The sequence below is a fragment of the Lineus longissimus genome, chromosome 1, assembly GCF_910592395.1.
Source record: "Lineus longissimus chromosome 1, tnLinLong1.2, whole genome shotgun sequence".
Lineage (NCBI taxonomy): Eukaryota > Metazoa > Nemertea > Pilidiophora > Heteronemertea > Lineidae > Lineus > Lineus longissimus.
In genome coordinates, this window is record NC_088308.1 from 27,076,407 (window position 1) to 27,098,630 (window position 22,224).

Here is a 22,224-nt window from a genome sequence, read left to right on the forward strand (position 1 = left end):
ATCAATGCCTCTGGCAGATGGGTATTCTATTACAGCCATGTTTGTTGAAGAATTGGACAAGGAACTGTCTCGTGATTGTCGTAGCTTAGTTGTCATATTTTGCTCAGTTAAAAGGTACGCGCTCCTTTCAAAGCCACATTCCAAAAATTATACAAACGGGGAAGAGTTGTTGACCCCTTCAAACTCATTATTTTATCACTTATCATGTCGTCGCCTCTCGATGACGGAGGACATCTGGAGCCACAGAATCCTGTTGTGACGAAGCATCGAAGATTTCCATTTCCAAAGAGGATTCTTAAGCAACTTGTATCAATTATAGATTTGATTGTAATCCAATGATTGCTATAATTGCTGTATTGTGAACCAGAACATGCCGTTGATTAATAATCTATTGATGCTGGCTCTGTTGTGCTACAGGTGGGCGTTCTTATATTGAGTCATCACAGATCCGTAGGATATTTTGAATTAGCGCTTGACCTTTCGACTGCTGGACCTATCATTCCAACATAATAACTTTGAAGTGGCTTCAACATGCATGCCTTGAGTGAGGTCGATCAGGAATTTGCCACGTTGGCGATTAGAAATATCAAGTATGTTTTATGAAAGGCTATTGGTTGAAATTGACCAACTGATGTACTGTCCAAAACCGAAATTTTCACCAAGCATGTTTTACCAAGCTATTCATATCGGAGATAAAAGTTGACTTTACGAAGCAAATAATCAGCTCCCTTAGCGCAAATAACCAATCGCGAAGCTTGTAAATCCTTCTCCTGCACATGGAGAAAAGTAAACTCTCATCTTCACAACTGAGGAACAAAGCAGTTTTATCAATTCTTTCCCTGAGAAATGTGACCAAAGTCGATTTAGAGTAATACACTGCTGGTCCCACCAACAATTTGTCTTTACTTTATTTCTTTGTTCTACGCAGTTAGCAATGCCTTAAATACTTTTGACACCGTCCTACGATGTTTCATTTTCAGAGAGACTGTCCACAGAGGGTCGCCTCATCAAAAAACTGCTGAGTAAAAATCACTATGAGAACAGATCAAGACCGGTCCGCAACGCTTCCCATCCATTGAAATTAAATGTTACATTCAGCCTCTTCCAGATCATCGACGTGGTAGGTACAATAATGTTATATATAGGATGTCCCAATACAAACGACCATCTGGATATTCTTGATCCAGAACGAAACCCTAGAGAGTTTCAGGGCCTTCTACATGGTTGAATTGGAAGGAAGAGCTATGAGGTTTAATGTTGTATCTCCAGTGCTCTTCTGAATTTGCGTATCGCTGCGTGCTTATATTAGATTTGTCTGGCGCATATAATTTCTCTAAGCTCTTTTCTGAAACGTGTACTCACCAATACATAAATATAAGAATTTAGAGAGAAATTGAAATTCTCTAGAATAATGCTAAGGTCCAGAGCAAAGCGTTCGATGGCCTTCCAAAGGTAATCATCTTCAACTGGCTTCCATGCTGCGAATAAAAGAACTTGGGCTTTTTGTGGGACAAGGCAAAACAGGTATGTGAATGAGACAATAAGCAAAGTTTTGGTAATAAATCTGTCTTGTTCTTTTTCCTTCTCATGTTTGTCCCCCAACATAATTGCCCTTTTTCTTCCACTCCGTTTAACTGAAATGATGATAGCCACATTGACAAGAAATATAACGCATGCTTGAGTGTAGACGTTGATGATAGAATGTATTGCTTGGTAGAGGACATCGTTGGGAAAATGATATGGGCACAGCCAGGTGGCATATTTTGGATGCCTGATCCTCCAGAATGCTGGTAGATAAAACATCAAAGCGAGAGTCCCAAGTACAAACAAACTGAGCTTTGCCCGAAACATGGTGCACCATAGCTTTGCTTTGAGTGGAAATATTAGCGCAATGAGCCGATTTATTGACATTACCACCAACAGATAGGATGATACCGTGATACTGAAATCTGCAAAGAATAGATACTGACGACAGAATGGTCCTTGCACACCAGGGGCGGTCAGAACCTCTGGAATAATGACCAAAAGCCATCGTTGAACAACGCGAGTAAGAAGGTAAAGGCTGTCAGATAGAGCAAGAAATCTCATGTAAAGACAATTGGTGGAGTTACGATACTGGGGTTGAGACATTAGTATCCATGAGAGCACGTTGCCTAGCAAGCCTAACAGAATGATAACCGGTGGGAGATAAGTTATAAGAACCTGACTTATGAAGTTCAAAACGACGATTATTTGGTCCGATGTCGGCGGATTCAACTCAATGGTGGGGAGTACGGTCGACATTTTTGTCATCTGTATACATGTATTATCATCGAATCTTTCTCGTGGACTTGTATTCGGCTTTGTAAAATCAAACACTCATGTAAGAAATAACGCATCGAAAATATCACGTACAATGCTGGCCGCTGACCATGTGAAAAAGAAGATGGTACCGTATTATCCACATTCCACCTGCTAGGCGGGCGCTTCTCCGGCCTCGCAACAACTTCCTGTATTGCCCCGGTTTAACTAACGGCTACGATACTGGAACGTGTTGGGAAATGACCTGATGTTGATGACAGTGCTTCTCCTGATTCGTTCCCGACAAAGCAGTAATCGGAAATGTACGGAAAGGAAAAAACCTGCCAGGGAACGTTCGGGAACCCTACGTGACCTTAAGTGGAAGTAGCTAACCCTCTAGCATCTTTTTCTTTTTTGAATGTGTTGGGAATAAATACAGGAACGGTGGACAACCTGCATTAGCAAGAGCTTGATATCACCAACTGGAACTCCAGTTATTCGATCCTCAAAATATACCGTAGGGTAAACTAATAGCCTTCTGCTTTGACTCTTTTTTTACATATGATAATAATCTTAATCACGCTATTTATCACAGTCGGAAACCTAAAAACCTCAGAATACCTCCTGAAATAATTGGCCAATTTTAAGCTCATCTTACCAAATGTTCATCTATATTTTGTGAACAATTTCGAAATCCTGAAAGCGGTTAGTAATAAGATATGCATTCGAAAATGTGCCTCCGTGTAGTCAATGACTTCTGTGTATAATATTGCCTTTGGTAGGTTGACTTACCCCCACCCTTCTTGTTCCTTCAGTATCTGACCTAGGTGACCCCAAAGTGACCCTCTATTGTAATGGAAGCACATAAAATCATCCTAATGACCTTTGCAGGAAGAGTACTCTGTGGACCAAATATTGATTGGTCTGTAGAAGACAAAGTCACAACCAGAATGTCGGGAGAGATAACTTTAATTGCAGCAAAAAGGTTTGCATGATGTTAACCATACAATGTCGTACACAGTGTAATGGCCAATAGTATTGGGCCATGATATAACATTTACAACAACGTACATTTCGCATAGATGAGGAGCTATCTCATGTATATTGGCTATTTGTAAGGATTTTTCCCTATCTCAAAGCAACAATGGTGCAGCATGTTTCGAGCAAAGCAACTTATGTATCTACCAATTTTTGAAAACGATTTCTAATTAAAATTCTATTGAAATCTTCTATTATCCTATTGTTGATTAACACTATGTATAATTTGCTAATACGTGGTAACATGACTCCTCGAATGTCAACAGAGTCTCTCGAACCCCGCCATAATAAAAAAGGGAGTTACCGAATCTCTAGTGTCCGTAATATCATACGGCAAAAAAGTCTAAATGAAAAGGTATTAGTTACACGGTCTTAGGGAGGGATCATATATGATATATGTACTAGTGTTACATTTGAATCATTTGTTGATTAGAACAAAGGACTTTATTGTAAGTGATATATAATAGTGAGGTTCCACATCGATCAAGAAATACGATTACGAATTATGAACTCTTAGTGCAACCTCACTCGTATGATGTGTATATGATAAACGATTTCAAAGCAAACCAAGTATTATGAACCGGGCTATGATAAAAAGAGTATCGAATTATAAGTCTTGTCATACTGATGAAATTTCTAATGGAAGGGTCACAGCTTACTCCGTATTATAAGCATCAAATGTACGGAACTTGTGTCATTATTCTGCTCAACGGCTCCTGCATTAACTTCACAATTTGCAGTGGTGTGGGAATAATGCTGATTACATCCAATGAAAATATTTGCAACCATGTGAGATTTTTCAGAGCTGACTTCAAATCCTCATCCATTGGTGGGTTTAACAAATTCGTGAATATTCAATGAGGATCTCCCGACGGACAAATCGACTTCGCACACAACGTGCTAATGATTCAAAGACATATCAATGTCGGAACCACCAACTCGCCTCCCAACTTTCCAGCCGGTTTCACTCACAACGGATCAGAGAATCATCGTGTTAAAGGCCATCCAACATTTTCTCACCGCTTATCTGCCACCCTTTATTATTCTGTTAGGCTTGCTAGGCAATGTGCTCTCATGGATACTAATGTCACAACCCCAGTATCGTAACTCCACCAATTGTCTTTACATGAGATTTCTTGCTCTATCTGACAGCCTGTACATTCTTACTCGGGTTCTTCAACGATGGCTTTTAGTCATTATTCCTGAAATTCTGACTGCCCCCGGTGTGCAGGGTATATTCTGTCGGCAGTATCTATTTATGGCGAATTTCTGTATCACATCATCGTCCTATCTGTTGGTGGTAATGTCAATAAATCGGCTCATTGCGCTAATGTTTCCACTCAAAGCAAAGCTATGGTGCACCATGTTCCGGGCAAGGCTTAGTCTGTTGTGTCTTTACGGTGTTGCCCTTATCTTCAATCTGTCGAATTTCTGGAGGATCAGGCATCCGAAATATGCCACATGGCTGTGTCCATATCATTTCTCCAATGATGTCCTATACCAAACAATACATTCAATCGTCAATATCTACATTCAAGCATGTCTTCTTTTTCTTGTTAATGTGGCTATTATCATTACAGTTAAGCGAACTGGTAGAAAAAGGGCGAAGATGTTCGGAGCCAAACTTGAAAAGGGGGACAAAGAACAAGAGTTATCCATCACACAAACCTTGCTTATTGTCTCATTCACATACTTATTCTGCCTTGTCCCGCAAAGAGCCCAGGCTGTAATATTCACCACTTGGAGGCCAGTTTATGACATTGCCTTTTGGAAGGCCATTGATCGCTTTTTCCTAGACCTATGCACCATTCTTGAGAATTTTAATTTCTCTCTCAATTCCTACATTTACATCTTGGTGAGTAAACGTTTCAGAAAGGAACTTCGAGAAATAATACGCGGAACATGAAAATCTACAAAATCATGATAAGGAAGAGTAATAATGGCTTGCCACCAAATTCACTGATGGTATTCATTAGACTTTAACATATCATTTATCCGGGGAAAGGGAGGCTACAGGTCCGAAAAAGTATTAACCCTTTCAGGTTACTACATTGTATAAAAGACGAAATGACGAAATTGCAAAGTCCATTCGACGTTCTCTTTAAACTCCTTTCTGTATGGCAGCATCTACTGTTCAACTTCGGAGGTTTCATGCGGGATTTCTTAGAGCTGGGATCTTTATAAGTGTGAGATGCTGTCCAGTTTTCCATCTTTGGGGAGATATAAGCTGAAGCCCTAAGGAGCTTGAGACAATGGGTGATATGAATAAAGTCTAGCAATTGCTTTTACTTCAGTTTTGTACAGAAAGGCCCAGTGTAAATGTACATGGAGTTTTAGATAAAAGCATTTGCTAGTCTTTATTCATATCACCCAATGAAGGCTTTTAGTGTTGCCAATATCATGACATTAGGACGGTACACAGTCAGTAACTAACCTTTCACGCCGAGATACTAACTATTAACGCACCGCAGACAGGTGATTTTTATCGCAGCGACGTGTGACGATATTACCACGGCGGTGGGCGATAAAAAGATCACTTGTCTGCGGGCAAAGCTGCAACAAAGCCGATCATCGCTAGTTGCGCGCGATGCTAAATCTTGTCTTCGGCAGCTGCGATGACCAGATGGGATTTTTGTTCCTCCGTCGCATTGACAGTGATCAGATACTTTGTCCGACGGGTATGTCGCCCCAAGACGTTTTCTTCATGATGCTGGATCACTCTTCGGCAATGTAAAGCTCTTCAGATGCATCCATCGTGATCTTTAAATGACCATGATTAGCAGGCAGCATTACGGAAAAGAGCCGACACTCGCCGCCCAGCTCCTTGTAGCTAAAGTTCATACATCGAGTGCTTTTCTGCAGACAATAAAGACTGCAGTCCTCTGAATCCACATCGTAGTATCTCGAGTATTCAAACGCATTGAAGGTCGTGATGGGGGACAAGACGAATGCCTGAACGCATGCATCTGCAAAGATAAAGTCAGCATATTAGTTTTACACACTTAAGTTTAACAGGCCAGTAGTGCCATGCTGCTATTCGTGAGAAGAGCCTGTTGTGACGTATAATAGTGACGTGTTACCCAATTTACTGAACAGCTGAGGGGTTTTTCAATATATTTTCTACTTTATGGTGCCACAATAAAACTTATATTCACTTTGATCACATATGTACATGACGAAGACTGCAAATCGTGAAGATACTGCCAACTACTTATGGAACAAAGGTTAAAAGACAAAAATGATCACGGTTTGTTTCTACCAGTCCATGCCACGAGGGAGAGAGATCAACTGTACCTGAGAAGTCGTGAACGAGAACATGCGCTCCGAAGGCCTCAATTCGACCTTCTTCAGCCCACCGGACCTTCGCGATGCTGTTGCCTAGACTAGCTAAACTCGCGTCGTTTATACCGTCAACGATCGTGCATTCTACATCTGTATCGGGAATGAAATGTCTTACAGGAATGAACAACTTTTTGCCAGGTGCATTGTGGACTCCAAGCACATACCCAGGATGAACCTAAAAAAGAAGAAAGTGGTTCTGCATCAGTGTTGTATTGTGTTTGAAAGCTGATATACTTCTTGCAACACATTTCTACAAATGATGTCGAGAAGGTATTGGTCGATTAAGTACATGTACAAGAGGAAAGTGCAATAAAAACCTTTGTTACTAGGCCCTACCTTTCACTGATCGTTGAGGATTCGTTGAGCCTGACAACTAACTGAACAAAGTGTTAGATGTGTTGTAGCGTTTTTAGAAGGAGCCAATCTATAAGGAACTGTTAATTGGTCAAATAACCATGTTACCTCTACTCTCAATAGGTATGTTACCTTGACTTTGTAGCTGATATACTGCGTGTTATCGCCAGGCACAGTCGTATTGAAACCTTGCTTTCGCTTGAGAATGAATGTATCTGGTAGTCCAGATTTGGATGCCGCAGGTGTAACTTCCCAAACATCCAAGAACAAACTTGAAATCTTTGTTTGGTGGTAATACCAACCGATCAGATATCCGCTGCTGTCAATTGTGAAGGCACTGCCCCACAATACGACCAACGAGTCAAGCCCGTGAATATTTGTATCTCCGAGTTCCACGATTTCCGCATTTGTCTGGCCAAAAAATCTGCGGTACTTGCATAAATTTGGTTCAACTTGTCCGACAATGATTGAAAAAATGGCAAAATATATGATAATTTTCTTGTTATGGGTTTCCATCTCTTAACAAATTTTCTTCCTCAGCGATAGTCCGGAGAAAATGTTTGCTCACATATGCTTGCACTCCAACTGATTGGAGGTGATGATGGTCACGTATCTAATGCCCATGAAAAGTATCTTGGTCAGCCGAATCGTATTTGTACTTTCATTGACAATTAGTGTTACTATGGCCACCTCTTGTCTTGCTGTGCAAACCATTTTACTTTCTCGGTAGTTTTACTTTTTCGCGACCGGTACGGTCAAGCGCTAAACGAAGTGTTCGATTCATTAAAAGATGCCATTCATTAGTGATAGTGTTACGAAAACGATCTTACCTCATTACGCGTTTTGGCCAAGGGTCCATTAGAGAAAACGTACGGTGCATTAACGGCAACTGATTCAAGATTGCTATTAAACATTATGGAAATCAAGTATGAAATCGATCGTCATGTACTTTGCTATCAATAGCAACTTGTATTTTAGCAATATATCTACATGCTAGAACTTTCATTGGCATCTCTGTATATAATTGATGTCACAAGCAAATCCTCTATAAACCCGACTTTCTTCATAATTCTCAAATTTCCTCCACGTTCTATCGAGCATTGTCTCTAATCTGGTGCATCACACCATGAGCCGGGAATATGCCTCTAGCTTGAGAATCAAGCCTGTGACTGGGCAGAGACGATTTTGACTTCATTGATAACTGGCTACCTGAAAAGTCAACGATCTCTAAGTGAAAATATCCAGTTTCAGTTTTGAAACCTCTTTAATGACATCACGATTCTGAGCTTGTAGAAGCCCAATCCCCGCTTCTGGCCTGTATACATGTTCGTATTTTTATTGTTTCATGATTTTGTTTTTTAGGATGATCGCGGTCAAACAGTCACAGTCGCTGGTTACTTGGACGTGGTAGGTTGAAAATAATATCAGTTGTTTGCTACCCGGAGTCACCAGGAATTGCTGTCACAGCGGGCGAGCCCCTGATCCCTAATATCTCTTCGATAGCTTGACAATCTATGGCCTCTAGATCAAATCCTCGTGGCATGGTATGTTAAGGTTTACGTAGTTCCTGTCGTAAATTCCTAAACCACTTGTATGGCAGGAAACCGCGGTCTCCGGGGCCTTAGTGTTTGTCAAATTGCTAGGATGGATTGCTTTACCGAATACTGATTCCTTGCATTAATTTCTTAAGTCGACTCAACGAAATTTCTGAATCCAGAATCAGGTTAGGTTTATATTCAATTTATATAACTGAATTATACGAAGGTCAGGGGATAACACGCGAGGGATCAACAACAGCTGCGGTGAATGCTAGCTCCTTGAAACTAGCGTTACTAGCTTTGAGAGTATGTAGCCATGAACAAGAGTATGTTGTTGATATAAATAGGTCACGAAACATCTTAACTCCAAGACGTTGACAAGGCTCCAGTCAGAGAGATTTCCAAAATACCATTTGATCCAACCTTGGAACCGGGGCACCGGTTCAGCTACAGATAAACAAACTTAACAATTTATTGCAAGATCGAATTCCTCTCATGAATACAAATGCGTCGGTCCCAGTGTACTCCTTTAAATTACTACTGTGATGGGATTATGATCTCAGCTTTCTCTCGGACCTGGATCTTGGCCATAGTGGTGACGACAAGATCGCGATGTTGTCATCGTCGACATCGATCAATGGGCATATTATTATGACGAGCACTCCGGCTTAAGATAGGAAAGCTTTTGCTAACATGAGGAGGCTACTTGAATCCAAAGCATTTTAAGAGGGCTAATGGAACAGAATCGTGTGCCAGCTTTTTCAGCTGACGAAGAGTGTGCTTGTTATCGGTACAGCAGAAGAGTTGCAAGCAGCAATATAGCAAAACACTGCAGCCATATACCTTTCATAGAGAATTAAAAGTTAGCGGCATAACATCCACAAATTTTAGTTGATGAGTCCGATTCAGACAGTGTCTGACACTATCATCTTTAATATCATAGGGGTATCTTGGCCCGCAGGGTCTTTATGACGACTGGGTCGAACGAAGCATCGGGGGAATTACACAAACATGAGCTGACCTGCACAGCAGACGTTTGTCGGAAAGTCACTGGGTTTTGGAAGTGACGTAGAGCAAAGATACGTCATTGTCTCGTGCGCTCCAGTGATTCTTGCCCAAGCCGTTACTTCCCAGGTAAAATTTGATTTATTGGCCGTTTACACCTGATCGCGCCATTGCTACTGTCCAGCCTCATTGCTATCAGTTCGAGCTCTAGCCCCAGGTCGAGAGCGAGGTGATAACACAACCTGGTCAAGGTACAATCATCAGACCGGTTACATATTGCTGTTACCGTGTTTAGCCTAGCGGAAATGGCTTCCGAACAGGCTCCCGAAAGACTCGATTGTTAATTACCTACGGCGGAAAGTCCATCATCAATATTCGCTCATGGTCACCTGTCACCAGCGTCTAGCAAATCACATGCACCATAATCCAAATCAGTGTGATTGTTTGGCGGGCTGTTTGCTCCTAACGTCTTTACGAAAAGAAAGCACATTTTTGACAGCTTTTGTGGCCTGAGCGAAGCAAGGTTTTCATCTCTTAAGTGTAGTTGGGCAAAGCTTAAGTTTAAAAATATCTTACTAAGGGCATTCCTTAAGAGAATGAAAGATTGGTCGTCGTTACAACCTTACTAAAAGTTTGTTGAAATGGATGCAAAAAGATGGTATTATCCCAAATTTTGTCTGAGAAAATTTGTCACGGCTGCCAAATACGTTTCAAATCCATGGAAAAAGCATTGATTTCATTGATGACGTTAAAATCCAATGTAAGCTACAACGACGTATAACTTTGTTTTTACGTAACAGCCTGAGAAATCGGTGCCTTACGCAGTCGAACGCAATCTCGGCGGTGATTCCACATCAGCAACCCATCTTACGTTCGATTAAGTTTATTATCCCCAAGACCGTCATATACACTATGTCTAATTGACAATTTGACGCTCTGGACACGGTTGTGCTGCGTAAAAAGGCGGTTAAACGCGTCACATCCTAAAATATGGTAACGACACTTAAGGAAGATAGTGATCGTTATGGTCTTTTGATTTAAATCGCTTCGTGTGTTCCATGCCAAACTAGACTCTGCATGACAGGGTATGATCATAGCCAGTTTATAGGGCTATGCAAACGGAATCAATTAAGTGTACCCATTCACCATCTCGAGGGAGACGTATCTCCTTTCTTCCTGCTTACTCTGACAGGAAATGCGTTAACAGCTGTAACGCTATGCCGCTATTTTCTCTACCAGAACTCTACGAATATGCATACTTTTTTCAAAGTCTGTCTCTATCGTATAGCAAAAGAACTCCAGTCACATTAACTCTAAGAAAACTAATCATATAACATTAACCTTGCAAAACAAGAACTGTTTGTAACTATCAGTTTCCATCTAATACTAAGTACATGCACTTAATGGACCAGTTTGATTCGATCCGGGGTTCTCTCCACGGAGTTGAAACAGGCTACACGAGCAACATATTTCCAGTGCCGATTCCATTAAGAAATTACAATAACTAATTGAGTTACGTATGGCCAATATCAAGACGATCTAGATATCATTCCATCATGGGAGACTCAGTGCCCAGTATCACTGAACCTGGTCAATTTTGGTTTGGCTCCATTAATAATTTGCACTTCTTATTAAGTAAGCGAGATGAACATATCGATTTCGGGTTCGGCACGCGAGTTTGGCTCCATCAATGAGTACAATCCCTAATTGGGTTACATGAACTACTCACTGTAAGTTTTACCAACAAGTTACAACCACTTAATTTTATAATATTTGGGATGCATAGACCAGTCTTGTGGTAGCTTCTTCGTATGATAGCGCCCCATCTAGGAGTTACATTAACATCTCGGTTCATCTGAGCCGGTGTTGCCTTATGTAAATGTATACCTGTGGACCAAGGCTTTTAGTCAGTTTGTCAGCCGGATTACTCTCCTCTGAAAAAGGTCAGCGTTAATGGAAAATTATAACCCTTGATCGATAAGGATGTCTAATAACCACTCTACAATGAAAACCAGAGAGACACTAGCAACAGAAAAATCAATTGAAGAAAAGGTATAGCATTTTTTTCTTAGGAAGATAGAGATATATAATTTTTTCTGGCTCTTCTCTGACCTCACTGCACAAAAGATCAAAGCTGACTTGCTTTTCCCGTCGGGTCTCTAATGTAGGAAAGCTGACCTACTGATAATGGTCTGAGAGCTCTAATAGGTCCCATTTCATCTACTTCAGACTGTCGTTGTTTTGATATTGATATCAGTAATTGCAGTACAGGAAATCCTTTCTCTACAGGTCTACCAATTAGGGGTTGATATCGGACCCCTTAGTAAGGCGGTATTTTCGTGAAGGCTGTTGTTTGAGGTTGCTCTCAGCTATGTAGCTCCACAATAGTTACTGTGTCTGAGCTAATCAGCCCCATAGTGTAGCCTGGCCAGATGAAAACATGGTGATCGTTGAAATTGGCCGCGACAATCCCTCATGCTGAAACATCTTTGAAATTTACACTCACAATCTCCCCGACAGGAAGTCTAGGCCCATGCAGAGAGACAAACAGCAGCTCCCACATGACTATTGGTACCTTGAAATCCTTTCTAAGAGGTCAATGATTAGGGCTATGACTTGAATGCATATCCGTGCAAAGCACATTAAAATTTATTGTTGAATGACCCTTCTGTACTTGCAGTTCTGGCGAGATGAGAACATTCAGTGGAACCCCAAGGAATATGATGACATCACAACACTAGTGGTGCCTTCCATCGATGTCTGGGTGCCTGACCTCGGCCTCATTAACAGGTAAGGACAAATCAATTTGCTCAATTCACTGAAGACATCAGTGAAGCTGGAATCATCAGTCGCCAGGAAACGAATTTATCACATACGCCAATCAGGCTTTGACCAAAGAGTGGCTGAAGTAAGAGACAATCTCGACTGAAGACAAATTAAGCAATGTCTTCAGATTAAGTTGTGTATGGTCATCACCTCGTGTGTGTCTCTCTATTGATTCTTCCAGTGTGGACGGGGACTTCGACTTCTCTCGGGACAACTCTCGCCGCGTACAGATCACGAGTACAGGCGACACGTTATGGTCACCAGGAGGAATATACAGGGTCGGATGCTCATTGGACATGACTTATTTTCCTTTCGACCGGCACCGCTGCAAACTGACATTCTCTTTCTGGCTTCATAGCGCCAAGTTAATAGTGCTCAAATCCATGGTTGACGAGGCCGTCACCGCCTTATACGTGCCCAACGGACAGTGGGAGTTAGAAAGGACGACTGCCCATGGCAGTATCATATCAACCAACGGGAACGAATCGGACCCAAACTATTACTTCTCACATCTCTTCGTGCATGTGGAGATGAAAAGAAAGCCAGGGTTTTACATCATGAACGTGATCCTACCATGTATCTCCATCTCCTTTCTTGTGCTGACTCTGTTTTACCTTCCCTGTGATTCTGGTGAGAAGGTATCCCTGGGTATCACGGTACTGTTGGCCTTCTCCGTCTTCCAGCTGGCCGTGGCTGATACTATGCCTAAAGCATTCAATACTACTCCAGTCATTCGTAAGTATTCAGTTGGCCACTCTCAGGCTCAGACTATCCAATTAAGTCAAACGCATTGTTCATGGCAATAACACGTGCGGATTAACCGCTTTCCCAAGACTCGCATGAATCCGATCGGTTTTCGTAACTCGTTCTCCGTACTAGGAGCGTCCAATCATTATCATCATCATACTATTCAGATATCCATGAGGTCCTCTATAAGATTTCGAACAGAACTGTCATGACCAAAATCGTATACGATCTTACCAAGGATTCTTAGCAGATTCTGTGTAAAAAGGTTAGTCCGGAGGCGGAATCATGCAGGTACTTTTGTTGAGCGGAACTGCCCAAGCAATCAAATTACCTAATCAATCTGCTTCAATCTTATTTCAGTCATCTACCTCAGTACACTAATGGCCCTCGCCACCATCTCGACAATCCTTGCAGTGTTAGTCCTAAACATTCACCACACCGACGGTGACGTCCAACTGCCGCCCTGGGTCAGGACACTCGTCTTCAAAGGCCTGGCCAGGATATTCTGCGGGCGGACGGAGTACGCCGAGTTTGCTGAGGAGAGGGTCGTGCAGCACGATGATGAACGGACTCATCATGTCTTCAGGTTTACAAATACCCTTAAAACCCGGGGAGAAAACGGTGGACTATTTGATATTCCTCAACAACAGGAGGAGACGCGGCCAACTTCATTAGATGCAATATTAAATATAATTGAAAACATGTACAGGGATATGTGTAAATTTTACCGGCGGTTGGAGGAGCGGGATCATATGGAGAGAGTGAAGAGGGAATGGCGAGCGGCGGCAAGGGTCATTGACAGATTCTTTATTGTGATCTTCCTCGTTGGAAGTACAGCATTTACTGTATGCTGTTTACTTATTGCCCCCACCATTAATGCACATACTCCTATACCGGAAATTGGTAAGAACAACCCTTTGTGACTGGGTGTCATTTATTTATTCTAAAACAATCCTTGATTTTCTCCACTATTAGCCAGCATTGGTGTCTGCTAAGATGCTTGAAGCTTTTTTAGATTTAAACTATAAGGGCTATAACTCCTGCCTCGTATGATCTGTCCTTCTTGCTATGCTCTTCCTCCAACAACAAGATTGTGCCTTTGTCCACAAAAAATAACAATTTGGAAGAAATGAACACCTCGTCCTTAAATAATGTCAGGTTATCCTATACGTTTTGTGGGGGTATATCAGCTTCAAAATTGGCTACAATCGTCCAAGTGCCTTACCTTAACGGCTTTGTAAAGCAATCAAGTTATTGATTTCGAAAAGAAAGATGCTCGGCCAAGTATACGTTGGTGGAGGTTGTCTCTATGCATGCTTTAGAACCCTTTTGCAAAGCTCTTCCTCCGTGCGATTAATACTTCTTAACTGCCCTGTCCCCCTTGCTGTAGAAATGCATGTGAATACATTTAACAACATTGTTCACTGTCTTCTCTTTCTCTATCCCCAGACTACCATAATCTCAGATGAGGTCGCCGTCACCTTCTTAAAATGCATGACGGCATGTGTACCGAGTGATATCAGGAGGGGACTGATGCGTGGACTGTAGAATAAAAAAGTGGAGAACACATTGAGCCAAAATTCATCGTTCGACAAGATTCTGTTCAGTCAGGACCAGAATATCAAATATCAAATAAGGCACTATAGTTTAGATAGCGAAGACAGGTCATGCCAATACAAGTGCGAAAAAGTCGGTTGAGCCAATCCGTCAGCTTTAAAAGATATTGTTTCGGATTCTGTAATCTAGGCTTCCTTTTGGCTATGGTCCATGTGTCGCACTTGTTAGGGTTTACATGTAATTTTGTGGATCTCAAAGATTGTTTGTGTTCAAATTTTAACATTTGTAGTTTTATGTAAAACAAATAATGTCACTGGATTTTTCAAATCGATGTGACTACATTATCACTTTGGGCACCTTCCATTATGCAACATTGTTTGGGAAAATGACGTGTTAACGGCTTCTCAACGGTGATATGGTGGTAACACTCGGAACTATGTATGCTTACATTAGATATTCACTAACAATCAATTATCCTAAGATTACTCAATCTTTCATGTCATCAACAAGATTCTCATTCCATTGTTAATATCTAAACAAGGTTCATTTTACTTTCATCTAATTGAATAGAACACAGTGAATGATTATACATGTAGTTGTATTTCTTACACAAGCATGAACCCCATTGTCCAGTCCAAACATACGAGAACATACATGTAACGATCTATTCAGGTTGAACTAATCCAAGACAATTATCAAACATGTCTAGTACACATGCTTCATGCATACTTTGTTATCCGTTTTGCCAACGCACGCATCATAAGCTTTGTTTAACCAGTGCAATCAACCAAATCAAAGTTACTATTGTGTGCGTTATGCATGTGCCCCGCCTGAGCAGAGGCACCTTTTGTCCTGACGTATGTTACGGCCTGACAATCCAGGAGAAGAAAAGATGCTCGCAACAATGTAACGGCCATGATATAACTACCTGCTTGCACTAACAGAAGCTCAATATCGCCATATATATCTAGAGTACCACTCTTCTTACTAAGAGCAGGATAGGGTAAAATGGTGATATACAATGTAGCTATTGCACTATCAGAAGCTAGATATCGCTTGATAAAGTAGCACCGTTTTTCTTAAAGGGTTCCACGGTTTTTCGACCAGTAATTACCACTGCCCACTGTCACTAGGTTAAGTAGACAAAACTGTTATTGTGCCTTTACAAGTTCTTAGTTGACCAAGATTCATTCTGATGTGATTATATAAATAAAACGTCTTTCCGTCTATTTACAAATAGTCGTCATTTTAGTTATTTGGAGAGCAAAGAATAGAATCATGTTCAGTGGTAAGATTCATCCTTATGTTGTCCCTGCGGAAGATTCTCTATTTCTTTGTCCATTCCTTATTTCGTAACTCAACTCGTCGAATTTTACCACTGATTGTTTTGGGTAGTTCTTTCACGAATTCAACCTGAAAAAAAACTTATCATGAATTACATGGTAGAATGATACGATTCAGTTGTGTGGCCAACAGCGTCTTTTCAACAAGTTCGGCAAGATACAGGATAATCACAAAGGTATGTCGCCAGTCAGCCAGAAAATACCCTCACTGCCAAACTTCCAACGTGAGTCATATGAACTAACCTTTCGTGGATACTTGTAGGGTGCTGTAGTTTGTTTGGTATGCTCCTGTATCTCCTTAATCAAAGCCTCCTCATCGGCATCGGCGTACTCTTCCGTCCTCACAATGAAGGCTTTCACCACCTGCAATGAAAGTTACACAAAACGTGAAACAAACATATCAGTCGCCAGCATACTTTATTTGGCTTATTTACTTGCAGTTCGTTTTTGGGCAGACTTGACGGCACCCAAACATAGGTTTACTGCATGCGTTGACAAACCGGTTCAGAGGGAATTGTGCCTATATGAATCCCGCTTTTATTGATTGGTTTATAGCCTGGCGTCATCTCCAGGGTCTTCTTAATGTTTCGATGTATCGCGAAATTCCCTACCTCCCCTCTCGTTGGGTCCGGACTGCTGACCACCGCTGACTCCAGGACCGCAGGATGCTCAATCAGCGCACTCTCAACTTCGAACGGACCAATCCTATAGCCTGCTGATATAATGATGTCATCAGACCGGCTGACAAAGAAGAAGTAACCATCTTCATCTTGGTATCCACGATCTCCCGTCAGATAGTAATCACCGCGATGGGCAGCAGCTGTTCTCTCAGGCTCGTTCTGAACAGAAAGGAAGGGCTTAGTTACGTCCCATGTTAATCCATGTACATGTACATCATACCGTGCTTTGTTCAAGGCTGGTGGTCAAAATGTACTACCACCGGGACAAACTAAAAACTGCTGCGGTCTTTCGCCCTGTTCCAGAGACCGAACAAAAGGCGGATGCACCCGCACGTTTTATTATCCATTTTGTCAACGCACCCGCCAAAATCTTTACTCGTTATCATACGTTGCGCAAAAAAGGCTGTGTGGAATACGTTGACAGAATCATAAAATCATGCATATGTGTGGCTTCAGCTTGCCAGATTATAGTTTGTATACACAGGCAGAAGCAATATTGTTTTGCAAAACTTAGGTCCAGTTACCAACTCACCAAATATTCAACAAACAGGCCGACTGGTCTCTTCGGTTTCACTTTCACCGCTATGTCTCCTTCGACACGACGTTCGCATTCCTTGCCATTTCCATCTATGATCTGGAAGGATAACAAATATGGGATCCAGAATTTCCGTTGATTGATAGGGTAAAGGCAAGTACTAAAGCTTGACAGAAAACGAAATTCACAACATCACATTCTGACTTAGTACGGGTTGTAATACAAAATATATAAGGCAACCAACTGTCGTTTAATTCCTACGAAGACAGATTCAGCATCGGTTCGTTGTTGATTACAGCATAATGTTTAACAACTTACCCTTAGGTCCACGCCCGGTGCTGCCTTTCCAATTGAGGCAGACCGGTTAGGAATAAAACGGAAAGAAGAGCTGAGCAGCGTCTATAAATAAGAAGACTCGTCATCACAACAGTAGACTACATGTATAGAGGTATTATCTTTTTCTGTTATAAGCATGTTGACATTCCGCACGAAAACAGTCGGTTAAGTGATGAAAGAGCAATACCAGAAAAATGGTATGGATGAGCAAATAACCACCTTGAAGAAACTATTTTGCCACCTTGGTATTAAACAGGACTGCAAAAGAGAGGACGGCAGTCTTCCATTTCCAAATGTTATCGATTGTGTTTCGCAGACACCTACCGTTTCCGTTTGGCCGTATCCTTCTCTGATGATCAGGCCAGTCGTTTCTCGAAAATGGTCAGACACCTCTGGATTCTAGATGAACAGAGAGAACAGGGGCAACATATATTACACAACGCAGATAAGGTGGTAAATGATGATGAGTTGGTTGATTTTCATTTGTACTGATAGTTCTGAGAACAAAGAGCTATGCACGGCAGTATTTGGCTCCCGGTGCTCTCGAAGGTTAACAATCTTTAAGATAACCATCAGTTATACGATAAAATCATCAATAAATGGGAGACTTGAAAGAGTTTATGTTACTCAGTAGTCGAAAATGCATAAATGACAAATGCGTTATCGTATTGCCGTTTTGACAACGCACGCAGCAAAAGCTTTTGCTTACATTGCACTCAAACAGAGCTTTCGTCACATGCGTTGACAAAACGGAGAATAAAAACTTGCTTGTTTGATTATTCAATAAATGAAACATGAAATGAAGGAATTTACCAATGGCTCTCCAGCGCTCACGATGTGACGAAGGGACTTGAACGTAGAAGGAGTGAGGTGTTCATGGACAAAAAGACGGAACACGGTCGGTGGAGCACAGAACGTTGTGATGGGGTAATCAGAAAAGATCTGGAAAGGTCAAGTAGACGGAGACAAAGTAATGATAGAATTGTAGAGTAGCTGAGTTTGCCTAGGGAAGTGCATAGTAGAAGCAGTCCTTCCTTCACTCGAACCTGACGTATAGACTTGCAAGGCATAATGCATCCTCAAAGGACAGGCTCGGTTGTATGGTCCTTCCCTCGCACTAAGTGCTGAGTGAATGGCCCTGAAGCTTAGGGTGTCATGCGTGTAGTTTGAGGTCAAAAAATAAGTCTCCTTTCTGTCAAAATTTGTGCCCAGCCACATTATTAATCTTCGACACTGGTCCTAGTAATTTACCTGAAGTGTCCTCTTCGCATTAAATGCCCCAGTCGAGTTTTCGATAAATACGCAACAGCCATGCAACCAAGGACTGTATAAGTTGGCATATGCTGCCTTGGCCCAGCCTGGGTCTGCAATACTCCATATGACATCTTGTGGGACTAGGTCATAAAAATACCTACAAGCAAGCAGGCTCTAGTTACGTTAAGGTCATTACACGATGATATGGTACATGTTTTCTATTTCTTTTTTTCTTCGTCTGTTCTCCGAAATATCCAAATTCCAGAATACACAGATTTTGCGGAAAACACAAAACATATCTTACCGCGCTGTAGTCCTGTGTCCGATGGCATATGTCTGTAAGTGTACGGTGATCTTCGGCTGCCCCGTCGTGCCGCTCGTAAAGAAATACAGTAATCTGTCCGTGGATTTCGTATTGACGCACTGGAATGAAGAGAAAGGGAATTCTTTGATAGTATGTTGGCGAGGCATCATTTACCCAATACCTGTACGTATACATGCAATGTGGAGCTTCCTCATAGACCAATTTAGCCTCTTCGAGCAACAGTTGGCATAACTTGCCAGTCACAGGTCCGTAGCCTATAGTCACTTTTCGCAATGAATGAATTCGGATCGGGCCGAAATCAGCAGATAGGATGCTTACCTCGTGATCATTGCTTGCCGCATCGAACAAACTTGTGTAATGCAGCCATCCAGGTCTGGAAAGTTAGAGATTGAAATTGAGTGTGAAGTATTAAAGAGCAACTTGGGCTGATGCTGACATTCAACATTAGAAATAGTGTTGTATATACTTTTACCTCTGAAGAGTTTTATCCGTATCGACTAGCAATCTCGTTTTGACCGTTGGAGAATCAGCCATCACCTGCCGTAAGAAATGGGAAATGAAATAAAAAAAAGTTTTAAAAAAAGTTTAAAGTTTAGAGTTTATAGTCTGATATCAACTATGATATAGGTTATCATCCGACTTTACACTTTAACCCCAGTCTGTCCTGAAACCTTTCAGTAGACCACAGATGAGCTGCTCAACCAGCGCTACAATCTGTGCATTTTTGACCGGTACCCATTGATACACCTGGGTGCAGAGAGGCAAGTAAGACAGAGAGACCAGCCTACAGTGGGGATCGAACCCGGGACCTCTTGACCGCTGGTCGAGAGTCCAAGCCACTACACCACAGCGGTGAACATCCCCTCGCTTTGGTACCTTTAGGAATATCAGCCTATTCAAAAAAATGGTTTTTACGAGAAGCCATGGGGTCGTTGATCATAAGAGACACATGCCAATGAAAATTTCTTTAAATTTCATTAATTACATTGTTACGAATATTTCAACTTTGAAGCATTAGGATTATACATGTTCGAGTGTGATACAACACAAACCTTAGCCAATTCTGACTAGTGTTATGGTGTTATATAAAGAATTACTCAGTACACCTGTCCCTACCTCATCGACCGTTTTGGCCACATAGTCTGGAGCTATCACACATTTGGCTTGGCACGCGTTGAATCTGTATTTCATGTCCTTTGCCGTCAGCAGCACGGTTGCCGGAGTGAGAATAGCACCTTCAATAAGAGAGGAAAGGAATAGTCTTTAACATCGCTCATATCAGTTACAGTAACACTAACTGTAACTCTACGTCGTAGGAGAGACGAGCTGGCAGACATGGAAGTTATGTACTAAAAGATTTACTGTTGACAAAACGGGTGCTAAAGGTGCATATTCGATATGAAACCAGCTATAGTTAAATTGAATTAGAAAGTACAATGTACGTCGAAAGCTAGCATTTCATTGTTCCTTTACCAATTCTGTTGCAAGCTAAGTTTATCAACCACCACTCCGGTTGTTTAGACATGATGGTGGTGACGACATCTCCTCGTTTGATACCACACTCTTTTTGAAGGACATTAGCTACTCTGAAAAGACAGGGGAGATCGTCAGCAATTAGGATGACATTCGATTAAGAACTTGTTACGTACAGTATCGTTTAAAAAGGTACATCTTTTCGTGGTCTATTCCAATCCAAAATGCATAGTTGCATTACTGACCTGATGACCAAAATACATGTAAGTGTACACCTGATATTTCACTGCAATCAGAACTGTCCGTAGCTACATGTAGCTCCATCCTGCAATAATGTCGATTGTGTTTTCTCCCTACCGTACTTACTTCTTGGAATATTCAGAAACCTGTGGAAAATTCCATTTGACATCGTTTCCAACATCATCAATCAACCAAAGGGCGTATTTGTTCACTTTTGATGGATCCGTCTGTAAAGGGAGAAAGAAGATATCAAACTTGCTGTTTGAGACTGACTCAGAGAAAGCAAATTACTCTATCCCTATTTGGAGAGCGACAATAAGGTGTGCAAGTTTCTTGTCCGCGCATTTTGTCGACGCGTACGACAAACGATTTCTTTTGGTGCAATACGCTGTGAAATGACGATGATTTCCTGCGTGCGTTGACAGTAAAAGAATAGTATGTGCATTTCACTCTTTTCACTACCAGCAAGAGGACATTTGTTAAGAACTATTTTGCTCATTAAGATTGAGTCCAATACGTCAGATCATCACATCATCATGATCATATCTGAATTTGTGTTTTACTTACCTTTGCCAGCTCAGCCCAGTGGTCAACCACATCCCTTGCGAAATTATAGTATTCAGGGATCTCTGGGTCCCAAGACCTCATCTCCTCTTCATAGCTTGTGATTCCAAGTGCCGAAGTCTGAAGTTCCTTGGACAGTTCTGGTGTAAGAGAACTATAAAATCGTCTTGATAACACAGCTGACGTCGGTTGGGTTTTGAAGGTGTCAAATTTCTGAATGTGGCGGCATTTTGATAGACTTGTCAGTCGACTTTGGTTGCTCAGGTAGTGCTGTCGTTTAGGATATCTTGGCGAACTTCTCGGCAGCAACTGTTTGACCACTCTGAAAACATCCGACTTCATCAACTCCCGCATTTTGTTCAGGCGAGCCCCGGAAGTGAGCAGGGATACCTGGAAATATCGTGTTGTCGGAGTTTTGAAACTGTCGTCCCGCTTCGGATCACGCTAGAGTTGTCTCAGCACTCATCACAGCAACGCCGATGGCAAGACGACTGATCCTGGTTGGCTCTTCAAAATCCAGAACAGATATAAAGACCCTGCCTTGCTGGGTAACTTGTGCAAAACGACCCAGATACATGGAATTATCTACGGTCGTCCGTATCTATCTGTCATGTAGGCCTAGTATACGCGGTAAATAGGCCTCCGTGTACATATCATATAAAAACGAAATGCATTGTAATGGAACGATATTTCATTCTATTATCAAGAAAGATTGCTAACTTATCTATAATAATATATTACCCTTATCTGGGTCACTGTCGACATCTGGGCCAGGACATGCTCGTCA

At 41.7% G+C, this 22,224-nt stretch overlaps 3 protein-coding genes across 3 annotated transcripts in view; 1 reads left to right on the forward strand and 2 right to left on the reverse strand.

The window, feature by feature from the left end:
• Positions 1-14,657, forward strand: part of LOC135495103 (neuronal acetylcholine receptor subunit non-alpha-2-like) — a 31,287-nt gene extending 16,630 nt beyond the window's left edge. The window contains exons 2-7 of the mRNA XM_064783526.1: positions 981-1,120; positions 8,377-8,421; positions 12,238-12,347; positions 12,565-13,118; positions 13,491-14,033; positions 14,580-14,657. Coding sequence (XP_064639596.1) covers positions 981-1,120; positions 8,377-8,421; positions 12,238-12,347; positions 12,565-13,118; positions 13,491-14,033; positions 14,580-14,599 — 1,412 coding nt within the window. The 3' untranslated portion in view covers positions 14,600-14,657. The remainder of the gene's footprint in view (positions 1-980; positions 1,121-8,376; positions 8,422-12,237; positions 12,348-12,564; positions 13,119-13,490; positions 14,034-14,579) is intronic.
• On the reverse strand, positions 5,696-7,609 carry LOC135495120 (uncharacterized). Its single transcript, XM_064783546.1, has 3 exons — positions 7,147-7,609; positions 6,613-6,835; positions 5,696-6,284 (listed from the first exon to the last, which is right to left on the reverse strand). The coding sequence occupies exons 1-3, from the start codon at positions 7,528-7,530 to the stop codon at positions 6,034-6,036; spliced, it is 858 nt and encodes a 285-aa protein (XP_064639616.1). The 5' UTR covers positions 7,531-7,609; the 3' UTR covers positions 5,696-6,033.
• Positions 14,658-14,699: 42 nt separating the features above from the next.
• On the reverse strand, positions 14,700-22,066 carry LOC135495097 (acyl-coenzyme A synthetase ACSM3, mitochondrial-like). The gene is made up of 15 exons (XM_064783516.1): positions 21,441-22,066; positions 21,000-21,100; positions 20,634-20,746; positions 20,277-20,395; positions 19,633-19,697; positions 19,479-19,533; positions 19,140-19,258; positions 18,833-18,992; positions 18,395-18,523; positions 17,906-17,980; positions 17,564-17,644; positions 17,243-17,344; positions 16,642-16,869; positions 16,274-16,393; positions 14,700-16,100 (listed from the first exon to the last, which is right to left on the reverse strand). The coding sequence occupies exons 1-15, from the start codon at positions 21,789-21,791 to the stop codon at positions 16,014-16,016; spliced, it is 1,905 nt and encodes a 634-aa protein (XP_064639586.1). The 5' UTR covers positions 21,792-22,066; the 3' UTR covers positions 14,700-16,013.
• Between the last annotated feature and the right edge of the window lie 158 nt (positions 22,067-22,224).